Raw genomic sequence first — 21,053 nt, 5'->3', positions numbered from 1 at the left:
TTTATCCATGTACATTTAATGTAATTATAGATATGGTTGGCTTTAAGTCTATCATCTTGGTATTTGTCTTCTATTAGTCTCATGTTCTTTTCCATCTTTTGAGTGAATGGAATATATTCTTATTTTATCTTTTCTATCACATTTTTAGCTATACCTCTTTATGTTATTGTTTTTAGTAGTTGCTCTAGAGTTTACATATGTGTTTAAGTTTATTACAATCTATTTTCAAACAATTTTCTACCAAATTTGTGAACAATAATGTTACTATTATATAATTTGTTTCTCTTATTCTTTGGGTTCATGTTGTCATATTGTTTACTCCTACATATACTATAAACTACATGATATATTGTGTCCATTTTGCTTTAAATAACCATCATCTTTTAAAGAAATTTATACATATGTGTGCATGTATGTGCATGCATATTATAGAAAATTGTGTTTTATATTTATCCACATATTTGTCCTTTCCAGTGCTCTTTATTTCTTTCTAAAGTCTGGGCTTCCATCTGGCATCATTTTCCTTCAGCCTGAAGGACTTCTTTTCAGGCTGGTCTGCTGGAAACCTTCTCCTAGCTTTTGCCCATCTGAGCATGTCTTTATTTCACCTTCACTTTTAATGATCTTTTCAACAGATAGAAGATTCTAGGTTGACAGTTTTCTTTTTTTTCTTTTTCTTCTTTTGGCACTGTATATATATCACATCATTGTCTTCTCTCTTCATTGTTTGTGGTGAGAAACCAGGCATCATTATTATGCTGGTTGCACTGTACATTATGTCTCTTTTCATGGCTACTTTTTAGGACAATTTCCTCTTTGTCTTTGAATTTTTGCTGTTTGACTATATGTATTTAATATCCTTCTTGGGGTTAATGAACATCTTCAATATATGGTTTGGTATTTTTATTTAATTTTGGAAAATTATGAGCCTCTATCTTTTGATACATTTCTCTTTTCTTCCTCTTTTCTTTCCTTAACTTCTGGGATTGAAAATTATACTATGTTAGACTGTTTGTTGTAGCTCCACAGATCTAGGGTGTTGCATTCCAGTCTTTCAGTCTTTTTTAATTTTGTCTTTCATTTGGATAATTTATATTGATCTGTCTTTAGGGTCATTGATTCTTTCTCTTCTCTTTCTTTAAAGAGATGGGATCTCGCTATGTTGTCCAGGCTGGTCTCAAACCCCTAGGCTCAAGCAATCTTCTTCCCTCCTCAAGCAAAACTCCATGCTGGGATTACAGGTGTGAGCCACTGTGCCTCACCAAATGTGTGGGTTTTTTGTTTATTGTTGGGTTTTTTTTACATATATATCCAATTTTTTGTTTATAGAATTTTCATTTGGTTTGTTCTTATAGTTTTCATCTTTTTTATGTTTATTGACCAATTGAATATCATTTGGGTAAGCACCTATTTAAATGTCTTAATAATTTTTCTATTGAGTACTCTGGGTTTTTGTTACTTACTGATTTGTAGAACTGTTTATATATTCTCAATTACCGGTAACTTATTCTGTACTAATGCTTATCTTTTCAATCTCATAATACTTTGTTTTCATAAACACACTTATCAATCTTTTCCTTTATGGTTAGTGATTTTTGTGTTCTGTTTAAAAAATCTGTATCTATTCCAGTGTCTTATTTATTATTTTTCCATAAGGTATTCAGGTACAGGTGGTAGGTATTTGGTTAAATGACTAAGTTCCTTAGTGGTGATTTGTGAGATTTTGATGTGCTCTTCACCCAAGCAGTATACATTGCACCTTATTTGTAGTATTTTATCCCTCGTCCTCCTCCCACTCTTCCCACTAAGTCCCCAAAGTCCATTGTATCATTTTTATGCCTTTGCGTCTTCACAGCTTAGCTCCCACATATCAGTAAGAACATACGATGTTTGGTTTTCCATTCCTGAGTTACTTTACTTAGAATAATAGTCTCCAGTGTACTTAGAATAATAGTCTCCAGTGTCATCCAGGTCGCTGCAATTGCTGTTAATTCATTTCTTCTTATGGCTGAGTAGTATTCCATCACACACACACACACACACACACACACACACACACACACACACACACAGTTTCTTTATCCACTCATTGATGGGCATTTGAGTTAGTTCCATGATTTTGCAGTTGTGAATTGTGCTACTATAAACGTGTGTGCAAGTATCTTTTTCAAATAATGACTGCTTTTCCTCTGGGTAGATACCCAGTAGTGGGATTGCTGAATCAAATGGTAGTTCTACTTTTAGTTCTTTAAGGAATCTCCACGGTGTTTTCCATAGCGGCTGTATTAGTTTACATTCCCACCAGCAGTGTAGAAGTGTTCCCTGATGAATGCATTCATGCCAACATCTACTGTTTTTTGATTTTTGGATTATGGCCATTCTTACAGAAGTGAGGTGGTATCGCATTGTGGTTTGGATTTGCATTGCCCTGATCATTAGTGATGTTGAGCATTTTTTCATATGTTTGTTGGCCATTTGTATATCTTCTTTTGAGAAGTTTCTATTCATGTCCTTAGCCCCCTTTTTGATGGGATTATTTGTTTGTTACTGATTTGTTGAAGTTCGTTGTAGATTCTGGATATTACTCCTTTGTCAAATGTATATAGATTGTGAACATTTTCTCCCACTCTGTATGTTGTCTCTTTATTCTGCTGAATATTCCGTTTGCGGTGCAAAAGCTCTTTAGTTTAATTAAGTCAGAACTATTTATCTTTGTTTTTATTGCATTTGCTTTTGGGTTCTTAGTCATGAAATCCTTGCCTTAGCTAATGTCTAGAAGGGCTTTTCCAATGTTATCTTCTAGAATTTTTGTAGTGTCCAGGTCTTAGATTTAAAATGTTCCTGCTCCATCTTGAATTGATTTTTGTGTAAGGTGAGAGATGAGGATCCAGTTTCATTCTCCTACATGTGGCTAGCCAGTTATCCTAGCACCATTTGTTGAAAAGTGTGTCCTTTCCCCACTTTATGATTTTGTTTGCTTTGTTGAAGATCAGTTGGTTCTAAGTATTTGGGTTTATTTCTGGGTATTCTATTCTGTTCCATTGGCCTAAAATTAAAAAAAAAAAAAATCACATGCTTATCTCAATAGAGGCAGAAAAAGCATTTGACAAAATTCAGCATCGCTTTATTATTAAAACTTTCAGCAAAATCAGCATACAAGGGACAGATCTCAATGTACTAAAAGCTATCTATGACAAACCCACAGCCAACATAATACTGAATGGGGAAACATTGAAAGTGCCTATTTTTATACCAAAACCATGGTATAAAAAGTTGAAAGTTCCTATTTTTATACCAGTACCATGTGGTTTTGGTGACTGTGGCCTAACAGTATAGTTTGAAATCGGGTAGTGTGATGCCTCCAGATTGTTCTTTTTGCTTAGTCTTGCTTTGGCTATGTGGGCTTTTTTTGTTCCATATGAATTTTAGAATTGCTTTTTCTAATTCTGTGCAGAATTATGGTGGTATTTTGATGAGGATTGCATTGAATTTGTAAATTGCTTTTGGCAGTATGGTCATTTTCGCAATATTGTTTGTACCCATCCATGAACATGAGATGTATTTCCGTTTGTTTGTGTGGTCTATGATTTCTTCCAGCAGTGTTTTGTAGTTTCCTTGTAGAGGTCTTTCGATTTTCCTTGGTTAGGTATATTCCTAAGTATTTTATTTTATTTTTTGCAGCTATTATAAAAGTGTTTGAGTTCTTTATTTGATTCTCTACTTGGTTGCTGTTGGTGTATAGAAGAGCTACTGATTTGTGTACATTAATCTTGTATCTGGAAACTTTGCTAATTTTTTTCAAATCAGTTCTAGGAGCTTTCTAGAAGAGTCTTTAGGGTTTTCAAGGTAAATGAGCATATCATCAACAAACAGTGACAGTTTGACTTCCTCATTACTGATTTGGATGCCTTTATTTATTTCTCTTGTCTGATCTGGCCAGAACTTCCAGTACCATGTTGAAGAGGGGTGGTAAGAGTGGGCATCCTTGTCTAGATCCAGTTCTCAGAGGAAATGCTTTAAACTTTTCCGCATTCAGCATTATGTTGGCTGTGGGTTTGTCATAGATGGCTTTAGTACATTGAGATATATCCCTTGTATGCCAGTTTTGCTGAGAGTTTTAATCATAAAGCGATGCTGGATTTTGTTGAATGCTTTTTCTGCATCTATTGAGATTATCATGTGAATTTTGTTTTTAATTCTATTTATGTTGTGTATCATATTTATTGACTTGGCATATGTTAAACCATCCCTGTATCCCTGGTATGAAGCACACTTTATCATAGTGGGTTATCTTTTTGATATATTATTGGATTCGGTTAACTAGTATTTTCTTAAGGATTATAGCATCTAAGTTCATCAAGTATATTGGTCTTTAATGTTGTTTTTTGGTTATGGCCTTTCCTCGTTTTGGTATTATGGTGTTACTGGCTTCATAGAATGAATTAAGGAGTGTTCTTTCTTTCTCTATCTTGTGGAATAGCATCAAAAGGATTGGTACCAACTCTTCTTTGAATGTCTGGTAGAATTCTGCTGTGAATTCACCTGGTCCCGAACGTTTTTTTGTTGGTAATTTTAAAATTACCATTTCAGTCTCACTGCTTGTTATTGGCCTGTTCAGGGTATCTAATTCTTCCTGACCTGAGCTAGGAGGGTTGCATTTTTCCAGGAATTTATCCATCTCTTCTAGGTTTTCTAGTTTATGTGCATAAAGGTGTTCATAGATCTTTTATATTTCAGTGTTGTCAGTTGTAATATCTCCTGTTGCATTCCTTAGTGAGTGAGTTTTCTCTCTTCTTCTCTTGGTTAATCTTGCTAATGGTCTGTCAATTTTGTTTACCTTTTCAAAAAGTCAGCTTTTTGTTTCATTTATCTTTTGTGTTTTTTGTTGTTGTTGTTTCATTTCATTTAGTTTGGCTCAGATCTTGGTTATGTCCTTTCTACTGCTGCGTTTGAGTTTGGTTTGTTCTTATTTCTCTAGTTCCTCAAGGTGTGACCTCAGAATGGCAGTTTGTGCTCTTTCAGACTTTTTGATGTAGGTGTTTAGGGCTATGAACTTTCCTCTTATCACTGCCTTTGCTGTATCCCAGACATTTTGATAAGTTGTACCATTATTGTCATTCAGTTCAAAGAATTTTTTAATTTCTATCTTGATTTCATTTTTGACCCAATTGTCGTTCATTAGGTTATTTAATTTTTGTGTATTTGCATGGTTTTGAAGATTCCTTTTAGAGTTAAATCATTTGGTCTTTCCTGGAGAGAGTTCCATGTGCTGTCAAATAGAATGTGTATTCTGCAGTTGTTGGATGAAATGTTCTGTTTATGTCTGTTAAGTCCGTTTGTTCGAAGGTGTATTTTAAATCCATTGTTTCTTTGTTGACTTTCTGTCTTGATGATCTGTCTAGTGCTGTCAGTGAGGTATTGACGTCCCCCACTATTATTTGTTGCTGTCTATCTCATTTCTTAATTCTATTAGTAATTGTTTTCTAAATTTGAGAGCTCTAGTTTTAGGTGCATATATGTTTAGGATTGTGATCTTTTCTTTTTGGACAAGGCCTTTTACCATTACATAGTGTACAAAGGAAACCGTTGATCAATGAGATATGCTGACCACAAAGGAAGGAAAAGGTGCACCACATTGCTTTAATGCCTTACACCATTCACTCTTCATTGGAGCTAGCTGTGACTCAGGATTAAGCACTAACCAAAGTCTGACATAGTTACCAGCACTGGATGTGAAAAGATCAGATCAGCCATGTGAGGGATGAAAGGAGTGATTAGTGTATCCCAAGGGAAGGACAAGTTTAGAAAAGCTTAGAGAATGTTTGTTTAGATCTTGTCATACACAGAAGACATACCAGCACTCTATAAAGTTTTGATTTAAAGGCATTCACTGGATTAGATGAGGCCAAAAGAAACAGGTGATAAAGTAGAGATCTCCCAAGGTGAGACCTTGAGACCTGGGAACCAGAGTTGACCTCTGAACTCCCTGAGGCAGGCAAGGTGCCAGAGTAGCACAATTTACATCTGCTGACTTAGTGCTGATGCTGTCAGTATTTGGGCTTAGGAGCTTACATTTAAGTGTTTTTCATATTGTCTTTTTTGCTTCTATTCATCCTGTAATTGAAGGTAATGATAATGATTTGACAGAATTGCATTTTTATTTCTTTGTATTCTTGTAGGTTTGTATACCCTGTTCGTAATTTTAGGGGCTCCACAAGAAATCCTATGTTAGCCAGGAACACAACCTGTTATGTTCGTCATTTCATTTAGCAGTTCCCAAAATAAAATAAGTAGAAGAATTTCCTCCACCACCATGTCAGTAAACACCTTACCGATCAAAAACTAGCTGGCAATTTTTTTCTCTCTAAATCAGAAGAAAATCTTGCCATACTTTCTCACCAAGAAGTGAACCCTGCTTTGTTTATTGCACTTAAGTTTTGTCTTCTGCAAAGTCAGTAATCATTTAAAGCGATCTGGACAATTTGTGCTTATCAAAACTTGGAACACAATTCTTATGTGATGAACAGCAGAATTAAAAGCTTTCCAGTTTCTATAAGGTGTTAGCGATCTTAGTGATCCTGACTTTATATTTTAATACCATAAACACATCATGAAAGTACTGTCTACTGATTAAGTGGCCTCATGATTAAATACGTATTTCATCTTGTACTTAATAGAAGGATGAGAGAGAGAGGGAGAGTTCAAATAAGGAATGGAATGAGCCAGAAGGATGGATGGCATATTTATTTGCATAAAATAGGAATACATTTTTACTGCTGTTTATAGAAAACATGTTCTTTGGCACAAGCTTCACAAAGACTAGTAGGAACTGAATCCCACAGAATGAAGTTTAAAGTAAATAGTGGATAGATACCTAAAAATTTCTCCAGGACTCGAAGCAGTTCGGTGGTTAAATGCCAAACAGGCATTGTAGTTAAAATTATGCTTGTTAAAAGAATATGTTCCATTCTGTAATATTCGGATACAAAATTAATTCTAGAATAGTCTGCCTGGGGAAATTTTGTATTTTTCACTACCACTCAAATATAGATACTGAATATGAAATGTATTCAACACTCATTTTGTGTCCTGAGGTTTTATATATTTATCAAAATGTGGCTCTTTTTTTTCTTAAGTCATTTTGTTTTCTAGGTCTAGAACTCATCTTTTTATGAGACTTTTTAATGTAAACAATAATTCTTACATCAATATGTGTTGTCATGTTGTATTAGCAAATATTTTAAGACTTTTTAAAGATCAGCTTTTCTTTGTGAGCTGAGAAGTCTGCTATTTCCTAGTTAGCTGGGAGCCTGGGATTGGTTACCTCATTGAGAGACCAGATACAACCACACACACACAAAAACCTATACAACTAGAAAATACAGAAAACAAAAATATAAAAAATACAGGTTTATTTAGCTATTACATTTTTAAAAACATATGAATCATGTATGTAGGATATGGTGTCATGCAGTGATTAAGAGAACAGGCATGAGGTCAGTGTGACTGAATTTTCTGACCTTGAGGAAGTTACTGAATCTCTCTGAGACTCAGTTTCCTCCTGTGTAAATGGAGATGATAATCTCTCCTATTTAGATTTGATATGAGAGTGAAGTTAGATAATGGATGTGAAATACATAAGTATAGAAATTTGGATATAAGCAAGCCTTGTGAAATGTTGCCTCTTCTTGGTTTTTGGGAGGCTGGGCAATTGTACCTTGTTTTGGTTGTCAGCTTGATACAGAAACTTGTGAGTGGCCTAGTGAACCACATGCCGGGCTGGCAGGTCGAGATGCAGGGGGTGGTGCTGAGAAGCACACACAGAACTGCCTGTGTTCCCGCAGCAATTAAACTGTGATTGAGACCTGCAGGTGACTATTCATGCTGTACTTTCTGGTTGTCTGTTAAACACGCCTGTGAAAATCAGTCGTAAATCTTAAAAATCTCTACAACGTATACATGTATTCCTCCTTATATTTCTTTCTTTCTATTTTTTTTTTTTTTTTGTTTGTTTGTTTTTTTTGAGACAGAGTCTCACTCTCTTGCCCACGCTGGAGTGCAGTGGCACCATCTTAGCTCACTGCAACCTCCAGCTCCCAGGTTCAAGCAGTTCTCCTGCCTCAGCCTCCCACATAGCTGGGATTACAAGTGTGCGCCACCACAACCAGCTAATTTTTTTTGTATGTTTCCAGTAGAGATGGGGTTTCACCATGTTGACCAGGCTGGTCTCAAACTCCTGACGTCAGGTGATCCACCTGGCTCGGCCTCCCAGAGTGCTGAGATTACAGGCTTGAGCCACTGCACCCAGCCCCTCCTTATATTTCTATAGCACTCTGTACTTTCTGCTGAAGTCATGTACTTTTATGTAAGACTATGAACTTTGGAGGCCTCAGCCATGTTTAGTGTGAATCTGCACACCCCCACTGTTTGATCCTTCCCAAGAAGCAAGCATTGTGCTTTCAGAGTAGGTAGGCACTCACTTGACTTGCACTCATATTTCCTGAAGCCACAGACCGTGATATTACCCGTTTCCTAATAAAGATGGATACTTAAATGAGCATCATCCAATGCCTTGGGTTTCTATGCTTCTTGCTTTTCTTTTTGTTTTTTACCTTTTAGACCAAGGTATTTTCCAAAGATAAAAGTCACCTTGCTAGGTAAAGTGATGAGTAAGTGAACATTCACAGATCCATTAGCACAGAACCTTGCATCCAGAAACAGCTCATAAATGTCATTTGCTCTTGTTATCATCATGTGCTTCTGAAATAGACATTTTAAGTATTTCTCCTAATGGTGGAAAATTCAATGTACATCCAAGTATTAAAGCTAAAGAACACACAAAACCCTGTTAGACATTGTAAGTTGTTTTCTTGTTATCAAAACTCTTCCTCAATGCTACTAAACATAAGAGAAATAGAAGCCAAACGTTTCTGACAATAAAAAATTCAATATATTGTAATAAGAAAAAAAATCTCAGGTTTCTTTAAAACATGTAAAAATTGTGTTACATTTCTTTTATTTGTTCTTTACTGAGCATGTTAATGAACTCTAAGTTCCTACATAAGTGTGTTTAGAGGAAAAATTAAAGACAAATTTAAGTATTTTGTCCTGACCAATAAAACATTGACCATATGCTGGGGACAAGCTTAAATGCAGGGGCTGACGATGCATGCTCCCTGGCTCTGTGACTGGTGCTGTGTGTTCTTGATCAAGTTACTTGTTTCTTCCTGTGCCTCAGTGTCTCCATCTGTAAAATGGTGCAGTAATACTACCTCATAGATATATTGTGACATTTAAGCGAGTTGATACATGTGTATTTACTATACAACCAGATACAGAAAGTCTAGATACCAAGAGAGATGACTTCCCACTTCTAAAGGTGAAGATTTAAATTATTTCCTTTTTTTCTAAGCACTGAACTAGCAGTTAGTCACTTCCTTATCCCTTGCATAGCTGAGGCTTCTGGGTTCCTTGTCTGTGATGTCTGCTTGCTCATTGCCCTGATAACATCAACGGACTCATGATAGTTTGGGATTCAAGTCCTACTCTGAATCTCAGTTTTCTCATCTGTTACATAGGGAAAGTAATAATGCCTGATTCATGGGGCTGCTGAGTATATCAAAAGAACTAATGGGGACCTGGTGTGGTGGCTCACACCTGTATTCCCAGGGTGGGCAGATCACTTGAGATCTGGAGTTCGAGACCAGCCTGGCCAATATGGTGAAACCCCATCTCTACTAAAAATACAAAAAGTTAGTCGGGTATGGTGGCACGCACCTGTAGTCCCGGCTACTCAGGAAACTGAGGGAGGAGAATCACTTGAACACAGGAGCGGGAGGCTGCAGCGACAGGAGATGGCACCACTGCACTCCAGCCTGGGCAACAGAGCAAGACTCTGTCTCAAAAAAAAAGAAGAAAGGAACTATTGGGCAAGTACGTATCATAGTGTTTGGCACATGGCAGGCATGTAATAGATAACATCAGGACCACCTATACTTTTGTTATTCCTTTGGATGGAAAAGCAGTCCCTGGTACTGCAAAAGTCTTTTGAGGAAAGGAGTGTAATCCTAGCAATAACTCATCAAAGTATTTTTGAAAAGAGTACTTGATAAGGAAAACCTGTATCTGCTTCTGCTGTTTCAGACATTGCTACAAGTGGTTGGTGTGGTCTCTGTGGCTGTGGCAGTGATTCCTTGGATCGCGATACCCTTGGTTCCCCTTGGAATCATTTTCATTTTCCTTCGGCGATATTTTTTGGAAACGTCAAGAGACGTGAAGCGCCTGGAATCTACAAGTGAGTGTGGAAACGTGGGTTGGTATAGACAAGCTAGCTAGCTTCCATTTATGCCATGATTATGGAGACCCCCTAAAATTTGGCAGACTCTGTCTTCCAGAATTTCTGTAACATCAGGTAACGAATGTATTGGCCGTCATGAATCATTGTGTCCCTTAGAGCATATGGAATTGATAGCATGCAACATGCAGCTTCGCAGTCTGGAACAAGGAAGGAGTGAAGGACATATCGGGAGTAATATTCTACAGGAATGTCAGCACCATGAAGGCAGGGACTATTTGTTCTTGTTTATGAGATACCTCCTTACACAAAGCCAACACTTAATTAAACATTTTTCTTAGAAATAAAAATTTGATCACGGTGGAACTAATATAGAAGGAAAATAATTAGGGTGTTGTTCTTTCCCTGATGATGCTAAAAATGACAAGGAAATGAGAAGTTTGGAGAAAGGAAAAGAGGTGTCAGAAGCAATATATTTGGTAAATTTATGACTTTTGCAAACTCACAGAATGGCTAGTAAGTTGCAGATGTAAACGTTTTGAAAAGATAAGCATTGTTATTTTCAGTTTTCCCTTTGTTACCAGCAGTACTCATACTAATGTCACAGTGTTCAGACTGTTTCCCCTCAGGCTGTTCATATATATATACGGACACTGAAAATAATCCCCTTAGATCACAAGGAGAGATACTAGTTTAGAAAACATATAGTCTGTTGCTCTATTTAATTTTCTAGTTTTGGAATCATGGGGAAGACATTTTATGATTAATCACTCTATTCCTCAAGTAATTGCAGAGATGAAATTCATCTCATTATGCATGCACAAATTAACATATTGCATCATTGTTAAAACAAAAATTCATAAGGAGAGTAGAATTGCTGTACTTTTTAATAAAAGGTATAAGGATGAGAGCCAAAAAGTAAAGAAGGAAGATACTTGTATCAGAAAAGCTCCACTGTGGATATTAACTGCAAATAAATGCCAACTCCGCTCTCTAGAAGCCACGCCTAGAAGAGAAACATTGAGTCCCATCATTTCAGTATCTACTGAGTGGGAAATAGACATTTATCAGGACAAAGCAGTTTTTTGTTGTGACATATATATGTTTCTCTTTTAACAATGAACTCTTGTATTTTTTGTTTTTTTGGTTTTTTTGAAATGGAGTCTCTCTGTCACCCAGGCTGGAGCACAATGGCACGATCTTGGTCTCGGCAACCTCTGCCTACTGGGTTCAAGCGATTCTCATGCCTCAGCCTCCTGAGTGGCTGAGATTACAGATACACATCACCGTACCCAGCTATTTTTGCATTATTAGTAGAGACGGGGTTTCACCATGTTGGCCAGGCTGGTCTTGAACCCCTGACCTCAACTGACCCGCCTGCCTCAGCCTCCCAAGGTGCTAGAATTACAGGCATGTGCCACTGCACCTGACCAACAGTGAATTCTTAAGAGGCATTTATCCTAAATGTCTGCATAAAGTAGAGTGGGTGACAGTCCATAAAAGTTGTAGAAAAACTTTTCAGTCATCAAGAAAACCAGCTAAACTACCATGAGGTCTCATCTTATGAGGTGTTCAATGGGGCGGGCGAGCAGTGGAGTCCACATGTGAGTAACACTTGGCCCATGGGACTTGCTAGGGAAGGCAAGGCAGAGTATAAATGTTAGTGTTGCTGGGAGAGCTTCCTTGTGAAGATCACTGGCCCTAGCTAGTGTTATGTGTGGACAGCAAGGCTGTGTGGGCATTTTATGGTTTGGGCCTGCTCATGAAATGAAGTTATATGACAGTCTTATCTTCAGGGAGTCTGTGGTATGTTGAAGGAAGCATCTGCTCCAGAAGGAACATCTTGACATAGATGTCTGTCTGTGTCAAGGGCCACATCCGATCCACGTGGATGTGGAGAAAAGGGGACTTAGGAAGGCTTTTTTGGAAGCAGTGTAGGATTTTCTCTCTTGAATTTCAGCATGTACACTAAAGCTTGAAAACATTTTCTTGGGCAAATTCGGACAACCTCATCATGGCCCCTGAGGCGTATTTGGGTGTCCCTGCACCCCGGTTGGCTGTGACAGTGAGTTAAATATGCATGTTCCTTTCTCCATGCTCTCAGATCACCAACTGTGGTGACCAGTTGGTTGGAACTGTTTATTGTTATCCATCTGGGGTGGTGAGTCTCTGCCATAAATCACAATTCCACTGTTTCTTCTAAGCAGCAGTGGATTGTGTTTTTTGAGACCACTGCTGGAGTCACTGGCTAAAAGCAGGATGGCTGATTGCCGTGGCAGGGAGGCATAACCCAGCTTCATCCTTGTGCCCTCAAGGATTTCCAAAGCCTGAGTTGGACTGCTTCACCACCCCTGGAACCGTGGTTGGCATTTAAGGAATCTTAATAACAAATCTGCAGTTGATCATAATGATTTTTTATTTTTGCAAAAGTGACCGGAGCAATAGTCAGTCATAGAGAAGTGCATAAAAACCGGAATGGCATTTGGTTGCATTTCTTTAGCCACCTCCACTCATTTGGCAATGCCAGGAATATGAAGCCATATCCAATTTCTGTCTGTAAAGATACTGTGATCCACTAGCAATGTCTGCCATGAGTGTGAACCCATGTGCCCCATGATTTTAGATCGTAAGATCCTTGAGTTTGCTCACCCTAGATTCCCAGGGGCTTTGTTCAGTGCAAGGTGATTAATAAGTGCCACAGGAATAGGGAAGGCTTTTGGATATTAGCCAAGTAAGATTTGGGGATTTTTCAACTGTGGGCTACAAAGTCTGAAGAAAAATGCCTTCAGATGCATGGGAATGTTTAACTCTGATTATTCTTTCTCTGAGACCTGTGGCTCAGATTAAAAACACAGCTTTGGAAATAAAACAGATATTAGTCTGATGCCCAAGTCTACCGTTTGCATGCTTGCATGGCTTAGTTTACTTAATCTTGGGCAGTGTTTTTGTTTGTTTGTTTGTGTTTTGGTTTTTTTTTTTGAGACGGAGTCTCACTCTGTCAACTAGGCCGGAGTGCAGTGGCATGATCTTGGCTCACTGCAATCTCTGCCTCCTGGGTTCAAGCATTTCTCTTGTCTCAGTCTCTTGAGTAGCTGGAACTACAGGCACATGCCACTATACCTGGCTAATTTTTGTATTTTTAGCAGAGACAGCGTTTCACCATATTGGTCAGGCTGGTCTTAAACTCCTGACGTCAGATGATCCGCCTGCCGGCCTCCCAAAGTGCTGGGATTATAGGTGTGAGCCACCACGCCCAACCTTGGGCAGTGTTCTTAATGCCTCAATCCTGTTTTTCCCTCTATCAAGGATATAATACTTTCCCTGTTGGGTTCTTATGAGGCTTGCTTGAGACTGCTTGGAAGGGACACTGGAACCTTGAACATATGGGGACTACCAGAGGCACTAGAGCCTTGATAATTAAAAACATAATAACCCTCAGAAGGTCCCACACAGCATCAGTACCCTGCAGCAAGAAATCCTATCTCAAAAGAAACCAAAAAGCCAGTTGCAGTGGCTCATGCCTGTAATCCTAGCACTTTGGGAGGCCGAGGCAGGCAGATCAACTGAGGTCATGAGTTCAAGACCAGCATGGCCAAGATGGTGAAACCCCATCTCTACTAAAAATACAAAAATCATCCAAGCATGGTGGTGGGTTCCTATAATCCTAGCTACTTGGGAGGCTGAGGCAGGAGAATTGTTTGAACCTGGGGTGGGGGGAGGAGATTGCAGTGAGCTGAGATCGCACCACTTTACTCCAGCCTGGGCCAAAGAGCCAAACTTTGTGTTAAAAAAAAAAAAAAGAGAAAGAAAAAACCACCAGCAGCACACAAAAACACAGTGGCCCAAGGAGGAGTAGCTGATCAGTGACCCTCATGGGATATCTGGTTCCCAAAGGAAAAAGAAGTCACACAAAAGAGTATTCACCTCTTAAAATTTTGTAGAGATGATAGACCCACTGAGACCACAGCAGATTCTGAAAAAGGCAATGGCACATGCCATAGAGACCTCCAGAGATCAGGATGGGTTTTCAACGGGGCAGTCATAAAAACATCCATCAGCTTCCTGGAGCCAGTGTTAAGACCACTCAGAGACATCTTGGCTGGGCAGGTTCCTTGGGCATGGTACAAGGGCACTGAAGCACCCAGGTCCGTGGAGATCATAAAGGACTCTTCTAGCATGAGTGGGCACAGAAGATTCCCCAAGATGCAGGGAAGTGACAGTCTCTTCAGCTCACTTCTTGAGTACCTGTCCTGAGCCAGGTACCGTCCAGTTACCAGGATGCAATGGCTATGGCTGGCCCTTGAGAAATTAACAATTTAAGGTAGGGACAGACACATAGATGACTAATTGTAATTCAGTGTGGTGACATCTCTCAACAGAATTGTTTTTAAAAATGCTACTGGCTCAAAAATCAGAGAAATATCATTTCTGCCCAAAGAGATGTCAGGGAAGAATATGGAGAGGAGGAGGACCTGGAAGCCTGAATTAGGAAGGAAAGAATTATAACTAGATTTGAATGTGGTCAAAGATACGACGTTCATTTACAGGCCCCTTTTGTGAGGTGTGGTTTGCGCAGGAGGTTGAGATTGCAGTAGCAGGGTCCCCTTAGGCTGTTGGAAGCATTTATTTCTCCTTGAATTATGAAGCCTCCTAGGAAGCCTGCGTGTGCTGTTTGGTGAATGCATGATGATGCAGCTTGGGAGGCCACTGGTTTCCCTGCATCCAGCCTCACTGAGTGTTTTCTCTGTCTCTGTTTCCCCAGCTCGGAGTCCGGTGTTTTCCCACTTATCATCTTCTCTCCAGGGGCTCTGGACCATTCGGGCATACAAAGCAGAAGAGAGGTGTCAGGAACTGTTTGATGCACACCAGGATTTACATTCAGGTCTGTCCATTTCAGGAAATGGTTTCAAAGGACAGGATCTGATTTCTCTGGTTTAACCTCCCTGCGTGGATGAGCTTGTTGGCCAGTACCTCAGAGCCCAGCGCCACATCCTGCTTTTTGCACATCTTCCTCTCCTTCTCCGTCCCCTTCTTCTGGGCTTGGACTCATCTCGGAATCCCCTCTGCATGTTCCTTCTTTGTACCCCCTGACTGTCTGGCAGGGTCCTTCTCTCACCATGCATGGCCTTTGACTCTGTCAGCAAACGTTTTCTACAAAAAGGCTGCCTAGTAAATCTTTTAGGCATTGTGTACCACTATTGTCTCTGTTGTGATTGATCACCTTTGTGTTGTAGCACAAAAGCAGACATTGGTACATTGGCAAAGGGCTGTGACGGTGTTTCAATAAAACTTTATTTACAAAAATAGGTGCTGGTTCACATGCTATAGTTTGCTGAAAAATCAGTGAAAGTTTTTTCAATCTGCAAATTTCAGAATTTCCTCCAAATCTGCAAAATGCTAGTCCATTATTCCAAGCTTTATTTCATATTGCTGATGAAATGGCATTTTAAAAACCGCATGCAAAATGGAAAAAAGAAGTAACAAACAAACCAAAAACCACATGCAAATCCTGGTAGTGAGGTCATCTTGATATAGCCCCTAAGCAATAGCTAGTGCGTGTGGCCCTTATGGTAAGTATGGAAGGTGAAGTGAGTTGGGAGCTACACTCCACTATTGGAGAACTGTAGCATCAACCATGTGTGTGGGTGGACTTCCCATGAGAATGCCCTTCACATAAGTACCTCTCAGCACTGCAGGAGATGCCCTTAGGAGACTGTTTTTCTCAGATCTTTATTAGGTTCATATTTCTGGGTTTCGTATTCACATGCATCTTCACTCAAAGCCACTGTACTATTTTGTATGTGTATCACATATTGCCTGTATCACTTAGCTTTCTGGAATCTGTAGGTTCCTTGGGTGTGCAGCTTTGCTGCCCTACTCCACATAAAAATCTGTAGCTCAACCAAGCAGAACACACACTCATGTTCAATGCAGTTAATTTGGTTCTTCCACTTATTCATCATGCTTATTACCGTTCTCAAATTCAGAGGCTTGGTTCTTGTTTTTGACAACGTCCCGCTGGTTTGCAGTCCGTCTGGATGCCATCTGTGCCATGTTTGTCATCGTCGTTGCCTTTGGGTCCCTGATTCTGGCAAAAAGTAAGTACAGATGTGAATAACTATGAATGGTATGATTACAATTTATAGCTGTGTTTACAGTTATTAAATTAAACTCTTGCCACCTTGTCTAATCCTACATACTGTTTGGTCCTAGTGAAGTAGATTAAATCATTTACAGGGTATCAGGTTGGATAGGATTCAGCAGTGTGACTCATTTGAGGGAGTCATTTGGGTCTTGATGGGTTTCTTTTATGTTTCTTTGAATGGGTTGAGGTATGTACAATTGACATTCTAAACATTTCTGTTAGTGTCTGGTAGTTGTGAAGAGAAAACCAATTTATTCTGAAGCATTTTGTGTCGCTTAGGATGTTAGCTTTCTGACTATTTGTAACTATTGGTTGTAGTTGCCTGGTGCATGAGATTGTGAAAAATTCTCAGCGGGAAAGAGTATCATCTTCACTGCCACTTGGGTACCAGATAAGCATAGCATGAGTTCACCATCCCAGCAACAACGTGCACGACAGTACTTAATGGAACAAGGAGAGTTGCATTTTAGTCTCAAAAGCATTGACACTTACAACCTATTGCTTTGTTTTTAGTGGTCTCCAGCTGTGGTTGAATTGCCCGTAGAAAGTGGAATAACATAATGGGCTCTGAAACCATAATAATGAATGTCTGAATAATGACATTATTTCTTGCATATAGAATATTGTTAAGCAAATGTATGTCGATCCTGTTGAAATTCATAAAATCATCTAATAAACTTTCTGAATATGCAGTGTTGTTTTCCCCGTTGTATCTTGATCTCAAGCAACAAATGGTAAAATTGTAGCTATTAATGTCATTATGTGCAAATTGTTTTAACATTACTGGTAAGTGGCAGAAGGAGCCAGGCTTAAGTTGCAAGTGAGATTGACTTTATTCTCTTCTTCCTCCTGACATAGCTCTGGATGCTGGTCAGGTTGGCTTGGCGCTGTCCTATGCCCTCACGCTCATGGGGATGTTTCAGTGGTGTGTTCGACAAAGTGCCGAAGTTGAGAATATGGTAATGTTAACTTCAGGTTCTCTGCCTTTTCAAGTCTCCTTGCCATTAAATGGCATAAAAGCCATTCTTATGTGAAATATTAAAACTGTTATTTTTACATCTTTGCTAACAGAGGTTTTTAAGATCCTTCCTCCATCTGTTTACTGTTAATGTAAAATAAAATATATACATCTTTTTCTGAGTCTTATGGTTGCTATGTCAGCAGGTTTTGTATTCATCACAAGCTTTTTCAGATGTAATAAATATCTCTGTAGGAGGAAGGTTCTGAAATTCTGGAGAGGATATAAGCTAATTTCTTAGAAGCCTGTTTATTTTTGTTTCTTAATGGGTAATTCTTCATTCCTGGTAAAAGAAGATTGCAATATTTTGAGGTTATGTTTAATTAATAGGTCCTCCTCCCCCAGTTTTAGTTTTATTCTCTTATGTAATGAACAGAGGGAAGGAAGGCCTTGGGTTTGCTGGTGTGCCTTCTTGGTACAGCAAGCACCCTCTCGGAATGTGCTAGTCAAAGCCTATTAGTTTATGGTGGTATAGGAGGCCTTAATCAGTGTTTTAAATAATTGCATCTTCTCCTAAAGGGAGAAAAGCAATGAACATAAAATCTTTCCATTATTCTCATAGAGTAAAATTTGAGTAATTATTACAGTGAGGTTTCATGATCATCTAATTTAACGAATCTATATCAGGTAACCCTTCTATAGCAAAAGATTTTTTTTTCTTGCTGCAGGGGACAGAGTTTCACTCTTGTCACCCAGGCTGGAGTGCAATGGCGTGATCTTGGCTCACTGCAACCTCTGCCTCTCAGGTTTAAGTGATTCTCCTGCCTCAGCCTCCCGAGTAGCTGGGATTACAGACACCCGCCACCACACCTGGCTAATTTTTCTATTTTTAGTAGAAGTGGAGTTCCACCATGTTGGCCAGGCTGGTCTCAAACTCCTGACCTTTGGTGATCCACCCACCTCGGCCTCACAGACTGTTGGGATTACAGGCATGAACCACCGTGCCTGGTCAGCAAAAGATTCTTGATTAGTAGATGTAAGTATTCTTTTCCTTTAAGAAATTTTCTTGCCTTTAATACAGATGTGAAAAGTGGATAAATAAAATCTAAGCATTAATTTCTCTCATTATTTTAACCTAATGTTGAATGAAGTGGCTGTAAGTGAAGGTGTTACACAATCATGAACCAAGTTTGTAAGTCATCACCATCCTCATTGGTCTCCTGCGTCTCTCCTTAACCAGCCATGTGTGAAAGAACATTTCATTGACAGTCTCTTAACATCATAAATGATACCCTCCATTCCTAACCCATGGGGATGTCATATTTCTTTCAGATGATCTCAGTAGAGAGGGTGATTGAATACACAGACCTTGAAAAAGAAGCACCTTGGGAATACCAGAAACGCCCACCAGCAGCCTGGCCCCATGAAGGAGTGATCGTCTTTGACAATGTTAACTTCATGTACAGTCTAGATGGGCCTGTGGTACTGAAGCACCTGACAGCACTCATTAAATCACGAGAAAAGGTTGGTTTCAAGCATCTTGCCTCTTCTAAATTTCAGAAGATTTAGTGCTACGTCTGCTTGTTGGCTTCCTTGTGGATGTGTGAAGGGGATCAGTGATACATAGGTTAACCTATCTTGGAAACTGACCATGAAATGTGGATACCAACATTCTTTCTTCATGCTGTGAACGGTTTCATTGTGGTTGGTGGGTCTCGGGGCCTCAGGGCTGGAGCTTAAGGTGACCCAGGATACTCTATTTGACATCTGATTACTCACGCATTTTTCTAGGAAGTCAACTTTGGCTTTTTGTCACCAACACTCCCATGTCTAATTCTGTCGATTTTTACTTTGTTGCGTTTCTCAAGTCCTTCTCTTCCTCTCCATTGCTGCAGCTTCTGTTCCAGCCTTTCTCCTCTTTCATCCTTTGACCCTGTATTAGTCTGTTTTCACGCTGCTGACAAAGGTATGCCTGAGACTGGGCAATGTACAGAAGAAAGAGAGGTTTAATGGAGTTAAAGTTCTATGTGGAACAGGAGGCCTCACAATCATGGTGGCAGGCAAGGAGGAGCAAGTCACATCTTACATGGATGGCAGCAGGCAAAGAGGGAGCTTGTACAGGGAAACTTCTCCTTGTAAAACCATTGGATCTTGTGATACTTATTCACTATTTCGAGAACAGCACAGGAAAGACCTGCCCCCATGATTCAGTTACCTCCCACCAGGTCCCTCCCGCAACATGTGGGAATTTAAAATGAGATTTGGGTGGGGACACAGCCAACCATATCCGGCCCTTTCCTTAGTCTTTCTTGCCTTCCTTTAACCCGTGCTTTGCTTTCCCTCCCTTCTCTTTCACTGCAAACTCTTTCTTTCTGAAACAGTTTGATCACAGATCTGATCTTACATGGCTAGCTCCTGGCCTGGGTGAACTGCTGCTACAACCTTAATGAACTCCAGGCCCATCCTGACAGGAGCTGTGTGGCTGTCAGCCCCCAAGGAAGACCTAGATCCCATGACCCCATCAGTGGCCAGAAATCAGAGCCCCAAGCTGGAGGCAGTGAAGGTACCAGAGACTCACTCATAAGTCACTAAAAGAAAAGCAAGGAGGGGATTGGGAGGCTATGTGGAGGTTTGTGAGCTGGTTCTGCAGGCATCTAAGTCCACCAGTAATGTCCCTTTCGCATGTGGCCTAGGGCCCATGGCCAGGACTAAGACAGCCTCTTGACAGAATTAAACCAGAACAAACAAGACAATAGGAATCTCTTCCCTTTCCCACCCCTCTCATTACAACTCCCAACATGGGCACCCAGACCCTGCACTCAGGGTGCTCTCCTTCTCCCCAAGCACCTGTCCACCTTGCTTCTAGTGTGCACCCTTTTTCAGTTAGTTCAGACATCTCTGCCTCTATGAAACTGTATTCTCCACATCGTCTTGCAGATTCTTGTTCTGAGACAGAGTCTTGCTCTGTCACCCAGGCTAAAGTGCAATGTCACGTTCTCAGCTCACTGCAACCTCCGCCTCCCACGTTCAAGCGATTCTCCTGCCTCAACCTCCCAAGTAGCTGGGATTACAGGTGTGCGTCACTGCACCCAACTCAGTTTTGTATTTTTAGTAGAGACTGGGTTTTGCCATGTTGGCCATGGCTGGTCTTGAACTTCTGAGCTCAAATAATCTGCCCGCCTTAGCCTCCCATATCACGCCTGGGATTACAGAAGGAAATTCTGATAAATGCTGTGACATGGATGAACCCTGGGGACATTATGCTGAGTGAACTAGGCCAGACACTTAAGGACGGTGCTATAAGATTCCACTTACATGTGGGTACCTGGAGGAGTTAGCCATGGAGACAGAAGGTAGGATGGTGGGTGGCAGGGGTGGGGGAGTGGGCATTAGTGTTTAATTGGTACACAGTTTCAGTTTCACAAGAAGAACAGAGTTTTAGAGGTGGATGATGGTGATGGTTGCCCAACAACATGAATGTATTTAATGCAATAGAACTGTACATTTTAAAGTGGTTACAATAATCAATTTTATGTTATTTTACCACAATTTTAAAAGTACATTAAGTGCCTTTTGTGTATCTTACCACAGTTTTTTGTTAAAGAATGTAGCACAACCGCACGATGTATAATTCTGGTTCAGCATCTCACAGTACC

At 39.8% G+C, this 21,053-nt stretch overlaps 1 protein-coding gene across 5 annotated transcripts in view; it reads left to right on the top strand.

Annotated features, from left to right (window-relative positions):
- The window catches only part of ABCC4 (ATP binding cassette subfamily C member 4), a 280,796-nt gene that overhangs the window by 206,816 nt on the left and 52,927 nt on the right, over positions 1-21,053 (top strand). For all 5 annotated transcript variants that reach the window (XM_032277487.1, XM_032277483.1, XM_032277486.1 and 2 more), the window contains 5 exons: positions 10,144-10,294; positions 15,057-15,176; positions 16,282-16,392; positions 17,298-17,398; positions 18,730-18,921. In XM_032277487.1, coding sequence (XP_032133378.1) covers positions 10,144-10,294; positions 15,057-15,176; positions 16,282-16,392; positions 17,298-17,398; positions 18,730-18,921 — 675 coding nt within the window. The remainder of the gene's footprint in view (positions 1-10,143; positions 10,295-15,056; positions 15,177-16,281; positions 16,393-17,297; positions 17,399-18,729; positions 18,922-21,053) is intronic.

The sequence above is a fragment of the Sapajus apella genome, unplaced genomic scaffold (genome assembly GCF_009761245.1).
Source record: "Sapajus apella isolate SASKATOON/1434 unplaced genomic scaffold, GSC_monkey_1.0 scaffold9, whole genome shotgun sequence".
Lineage (NCBI taxonomy): Eukaryota > Metazoa > Chordata > Mammalia > Primates > Cebidae > Sapajus > Sapajus apella.
The sequence above is the reverse complement of the archived record's forward strand: the minus strand, read 5'-3'. Positions and strand labels throughout refer to the sequence as shown.